The 6,602-nt window shown below is 38.6% G+C and overlaps 1 protein-coding gene across 1 annotated transcript in view; it reads left to right on the top strand.

Moving 5' to 3' along the window:
• Nme8 (NME/NM23 family member 8) overlaps positions 1-2,656 on the top strand; it is a 44,089-nt gene extending 41,433 nt beyond the window's left edge. The window contains exon 17 of the mRNA XM_023713369.1: positions 2,431-2,656. Coding sequence (XP_023569137.1) covers positions 2,431-2,656 — 226 coding nt within the window. The remainder of the gene's footprint in view (positions 1-2,430) is intronic.
• Positions 2,657-6,602: the final 3,946 nt, after the last annotated feature.

Here is a 6,602-nt window from a genome sequence, read left to right as displayed (position 1 = left end):
GAGAATGTATGCAATGTTGTAATTATTGAAACTGTCCTACCAATTTGGTTTGAAACTGTCTCACTGCTATTTGTTTCTCAATAAAATTATGGGATAAAAGAAAATAACAGAAATGAAATTAAAAATAAAGGCTTGAAACTAAAATCTTATCAGCAAGAATAAATTGACAGGAATGCAAAAAAAGAAAAGATGCTATGTTACTCCTAAATTCCCCCCTTTCACTTTCCATGTGAATATCCCATTGTTCTTGCCACTTTCTGAAGCAGTTCTGTGAGCCCGCTTTTGTGAGTGCCTTTAGCTGCTCTGTTACAATTGCCTTGATATCCTACAGTTGATCTAAAACACCTTTCATGATCATTTGGACTTTGCAGAAAAGCCAGAAGTTGCCTGGTGCCAGATCTGGTGAATGAGGCAGACAAAGACACACTGTCAAATTCTTTATAAGCCCGGCTCTTCATCGGACAGCAGTGAGCAGCAGGGTTCACCATATTTTTTTAATCACATTTGTTAAAGCACAGTCATAAAACAGTATATCCAGAACTGCTTCTCCAAGCTGCAAGAACAATGGGTATTGGAAGCCAGGTGATGTATTTTGAGGAAGAATAGTAGCAATGTGTCTTTTACTGTAATAACTTAACATCTAAACATTCACCAGATATTTCAATCACACCTTGTGCATAGTTACATGAATGTTACATATGCATTGCCAGGACTCCTTTCTTCCACATACAGATCTGTTCCTGGCAGCAAATACCTTTGCAGGCATTACAGAAGGATGGACAGTTAGTATCTATTAAATGTCAACTTAACTCTGAGTCTTCTGGTGACCTACTTACTCTTTCTATCATTTCACCCTCATAACAACTCTAAAAAGTGTGTTTATGATTTCTGCTTTGACTATGAGGACAGAGGTTTGGGGCTGGGAATTGACTATAGCCACTTCCTGCTTTAGGAAGTGGCAAGGGCAATGGGTATATGTATATAAGTACAAGAGAGGATTTTAGGGCTATCATAATGTCATTACTATAATAAATCTTTAAGTTGTAAACATTCACTGCATGTTTTGATCATACTTTATACATCTGTTATACATGTGTTAGGAGCTTAGCAAGATAGGAATAAATGTAAAAAATATATATACAAATAAAGACAGAAAACATTTACTGAACACTTAGGTAGGCCATGCTTTGTCCCAAGTGCTGTCTTCACATCAGTCACTTAGCTAGTCCTTGGCAGGATCCTGACCCAGACAGACTGTGTTCTTGTTTGCTGCTGCACAGACTTATTTTTCCATGGAAGTCACAATTAATGTTTTTATTTTTTTTTTGAAACATGGTCTTGCTATACAGTTCAGACTGACCTTGAGCTTACTTTGTAGGCCAGGCTGGTCAGATGTATAAAGTATGTATAAAGTATGTATAACAGATGCATAAAGTATGTATAACAGATGCATAAAGTATGATCAAAACAAGCAGTGAATGTTTACAACTTAAACTTAATCTGGGTACTCAGATTACAGGCATGCACAACCATGCCTGGATGAAAGTCATAATTACTTGAAAATACCTTCATCACCTTATTTTGAATTTTTAAAAAAACTTGACATGTACATGCACATGTTTAAAACCTTTTTAAAAATCTTTCTTTTATAGATCCTGACCATTTTGTCAGTGAGCTAGGAAAGATTATATTTCAGAGTTTAAACAAAATATCCCCAACATACAAGTAGCAATTAGAAATTAGATAGAAATAAAACACAGAATCTCAGGGGTTTTGAGTAACTGTACCTGATGGTTTGGAAAGCAAAACTAACTTTCCAATCTTTTGTAGGTTGCATTCCCTGGGACTCAGACAGCAGCTAAAGTTCATTTATTCAGGGCACAGTACAAGGGAGAGGATAAAGAATCTTCCCTGGGGGAAGAGGGAGAAGTCCAGGGGCAGAAGGCCTGCCAGCTCCTGCTGGCCTTGCTGCATGGGTCCCCAAGGCTGTGTGCAATAGGCTGAGGTGTCAGGCTTTGCACTCTGACACTGGCCATCACTGGAAACAGTCTTCCTAGGACTTGGAATGATGGTGGTCTGGGCAACTTCCATTCCTAAGGACAATCCTTGAAGAGACTAGATGGCACAGAGTGACCACAAAATCACAAGTCCCTGGCCCATGCCAATGTCTCTGTGGCCCCCAAAGTAGCAAAAAAAAAAAAAATTAGTCCATTGACAAATGTTCTCTAGAATTAATCTACAGCACTTAGTTAACACAAAAACCTACTGGGAGAAGGAAAAATGGCCAAAACAAGCACAAAATCCCATGGGCTAGGAGAAAGGGGAGAGAGGAGCTCCTGGGATGGGCCTGCAGCATTCTGCCTATCACAACGTACGCAGTTGGAACCTCTGAAAATAGCACACGTCTTCTCAAGGCACTGTCACTTGCAGGGGTCCATCTTTGATCATGGTTCTGAGCAAATGGAATGCCATCACAGACTGGAGACGATTGATGGGCCCAGTAGATCCAGAAGAAGCAAAACTCCTGTCCCCACAATCCATTCGAGCCCAATTTGGAACAAGCATCTTGAAAAATGCTGTCCATGGATCAACTAATCACTATTCGGTGACAGAGAACATCAATACAATATTTGGCGATGATATGGGGGAGCAGTAAGGTAGGTACTGTGAGGCACACACTGTGTCCTTTATTGTTTCCCTTGTCACAGGGATTGAGTCTAGAGCAAGTCTTTCCCTTACTTATGAATCAAATTTTATTTCCTGCCAGACACACCATGATGACAGGATCAAAGCCAATCTTTTGAATCCCACTGGCCTGGAGACTCAGGGTGACTGGAGCAAGGTGGAGGCAGCTGCAGTCAGCCTGCAGAGATGGAGAAAGTAGGGGACATGAGGCACCCTGAGTTTGCAAACCTAGGCCTCAAGCTGGTCGCATCATCTATCGCATTGGTCACTTTCTCTTGTGGGCCTTGGTTCCTAACAGGCTACAGAATAGTAGCAGCCTGTGGTCTGGGGTTTGAGGACTCTTAAATTAGGGTATACTTTGTCCAGCTATTAAAAGGTGAATCAAAATATGATATATTCATGGTAAATTCTAGGAAAGTATAGCTTTATCTATAGATGTGACTCATTTCTAGACCAAGGTATGATCACTCAATTAAAAGTTCAAGTTGGTAAGACATGTGTTGTATAGCTAGTTGGCTTGAACTGGGATTTTAGGTTACTTCAAAACTGGGTGAAAGAAGGTGGTTACCTTCAGGGGAAAGGAAACTTAATGGAATGACAAGGTAAGAATGATCAACAAAAGTGAGCACAGTCAGGTTTGAGGTCTCGCTGCTACCGTCATTTCATTTCTTTGTTGATCTGACAGAAGGCGGCTCCCGGGCAGTGATGCTGGTGCTGGGGGAGAGGCTGTATGTAAGAGTAAGCTGTTTGCTTGCCCACTGCTCACATCTTGTGTGCTTTGGCCCAGTTTCTCACATGCCATGGACAGGAAGCCCTGAGCTGGGTTGACTGAAAGAAAAAATAACAAGCCGATGTGAGTCACTGAAACCAGAAGTGAAAGAAAAGACATCACCACCCACTGTACAGAAATGAAAAGAATGACAAAAGCATGCTGTGAACAACAGCGTGTCAGCCAGCTGGAAAAGCTCAGTGAAATACACAAACTTCTTGGCACCCATAAACAACCAAAACTGACTCATGAAGAAATAGAAAATCTTTAATGACATTAAATCAGTAATGAAAAACCTAATAAAATAAAGAACCCGATATCTTCATTAGTAAGTAATGTTAAACAGTAAAATGAGCAATACTACTAATTTTTGAGCTTTCTAAGAAAAAGTCAAACAGGAGAGAATAATTTCTAATTCAGCCATGAAGTAGTAGTATTCTACTACTAAAGCCAAAGAAAGTAAGCTACGAGAGCTCTAGAACAACATACCTTATGAATGCTGATGCCCCATTGCTCAACAAAATACCAGCAAACCCAACTCAAAAGTATGTCCATAGGGTTATACAACATGAACGAATGATATTTATGCTTGGAATGCAAGGTGTTAAATTACGCTAATCAATCAACACAATGCAGCCGCACATATATCAGGAAGGAGAAAAACACATCATCTCAAGGAAAGCAGAAAAGAACTTTCAGCAAAATTTCACACTTAAATGGCAGGGAACATTCCATGAACTAGAAATAGGGACTCTTCAGTGTGATAAGTGCTATATTTGAAATCCTGCAGTTAAGTCTATTCAGTGATGGAGGACTGAGGCTTTTTCTCCAAGATCAAAAATACTCTGAGATCCTTGCCTTTGTCAGTTCTACTTAATATGACATTGGAGGTTCTAACCAGGGGAATTAGACAACTAAAGAAATAAAAGCACATGGCTTAGAGAGGAAAAGTAAAAATCTCTTTATTAACAGATGATATAATTTTATGTATAAAAAATCCCTGGAAATGCTCGTGCATGTGTGTGTGCGTGCGCGCACACACACACACACACACACACATGTACACACACACACAAATTTGTTAACAACTAATTCAGTGAAGGGTCAAGATGTAAAAGCAACATCACTTATACTTCTATATGGTAGCAATGAAATATCTGCAAAAGTAAATTAGAAAAATAATTCATATGCTACAGCATCAAAAAATAACATATTTAAGAATTGGACTAAAAGAACACAAAATATGTACACTAAAAGAATAAAAGAACTCTGATAGAAGCATAAATAGGACATAAATAAATGGAATAAAATCTTGTATTCATGGATGGGGAAACCTAATATTTTTAATGATAATACTGTCCAAGTAAAGCAATTTTTTTTTTTTTTTTGTATTTTAGGGAAGGGTGTATAGGGTGTTCAGGGTCTCACTACTGGTTTGGACTGGTAGTGATCCACCTGTTTACAGGCTCCCAAGAGCTAGGATTACAGGCACATGCCACCACACCCAGTCAGAATTGCCATCTCAGCGTGCCCTGGGGTCAGGGCCAGCACCACAGGCCTGGGGATCGAACCACCAGCCCCTGTGCCTGCTTGCAGGCACTTTAATCTGCTGAGCTATGCGGCTTGCCCTTGAAACAATTCTTGACAAAATCTCTGTGACTTTGCCAAAATGAAAAAAAAGAAAAAAGAAAAGAAAGCTTGACTAAAATTTACATAAATTGTTTAGACTCAGAAGAGCCAAGAGAGTCCTGAAAGATGTGAACAAAGTTGATATATTCCACTTGCTGGTTGCAGAACTTATTACAAAGCTACAGTCATCAAAATGGCATGACAGTGGCTTGAAGATAGATATAACCAACAAAATCAAATTGAGAGCACGCAAATAAATCTTCACGTTGATGATCATTTGATACACAACAAGCATGCAAGATAGTAAGAAGAAAGGAGTCATTTCATTGCATAAAGCTAGCAAGAGTAGATAACCACTTTTTAAAAATATTGAAATTAGTCTCCCAAAAAATAACTCAGCATGGATATAAGATGCACTGTAAGAGGCAAGATCACAAAACTGTTAGAATAAGCCATAAGGGAAAATCTGGAGGACACTGCATTAAATGTCAGTTTCTTACCCATGATAACAATGAAAAACATGAATTGGATTCATTGAAATTAAAATCTTTATACATCAAAAGATACTCTCAAGAGAGTAAAAAGACATATGGGAGAAAATATTTGTGAATTATATAATTGATAAGAGTTTAATATCAAAACATTTAAGGAATACTGCTCTTCAACAACAAAAGTAAAACAACTCAATTAAAGAGTTAAGTAGGCATTTCCTGAAGGAAGAAACAGAAATGGCAAGGAAACACGTGAAAACATCCTCAACATTATTAATAAAATACAAGTCAAAACAGAAATGAACTTCCACTTTGACTGTAACAAGGATACTTATAATAAGCAGAAGTGGGAAAATTAACAAGTGCTGATGAGCATATGGGTAGTTGGGTGCCCTTGGACACCAAGAGTGGCAATGTGTAAGGGCATAACTGATGTGGACAGTAGTTTAGTAGTTCCCTCCAAATTTAAATAGAAGATTGTTATTTGACCCATAAATTCCACCCATAGGTATGTTGTACCCAACAGAACTGGAGATGGAACTCAAAGCATATGCTTACACATCAGTGTTCATGAGAAACTTATTCACAATAGCAGGCACCAGGCAAAACCCAAGGGTCCACCAGCATGAGGCTGCATGAACCAATTTTGCAATATCCATTGAGTGAAATGCAACTTATCTCTGTAAAGAAATAAAGTACAGATGCATACTACAATATGGATGAAGCTTGACAACAGTTTACAGAATGAAATATGTGAGACACAAAGGGACAGACACTGGATGATGGCAGTCACATGAGGTACCTGGAAGAGACAACCATAGAGACACAGAGTAAATTATGCACTGCTTTCTAGAGAGGAGGGGAAGGCAGTGGAGCTGGATATTTCTGTTTCATGAGAACAGCATTTATGTTTTGGGTGATGAAAAAATGGGAAAGAAATTATGATATAGTTACAAACAATGTGAGTGTAATTAAGACCATTGATTTGTATACTTAAATTGTTATGATGTACATAATGGATATATATA

This window comes from Octodon degus, unplaced genomic scaffold (genome assembly GCF_000260255.1).
Source record: "Octodon degus isolate 3935 unplaced genomic scaffold, OctDeg1.0 scaffold00031, whole genome shotgun sequence".
Lineage (NCBI taxonomy): Eukaryota > Metazoa > Chordata > Mammalia > Rodentia > Octodontidae > Octodon > Octodon degus.
Note: the sequence above shows the minus strand (reverse complement) of the source record. Positions and strands in the feature narration are given on the sequence as shown.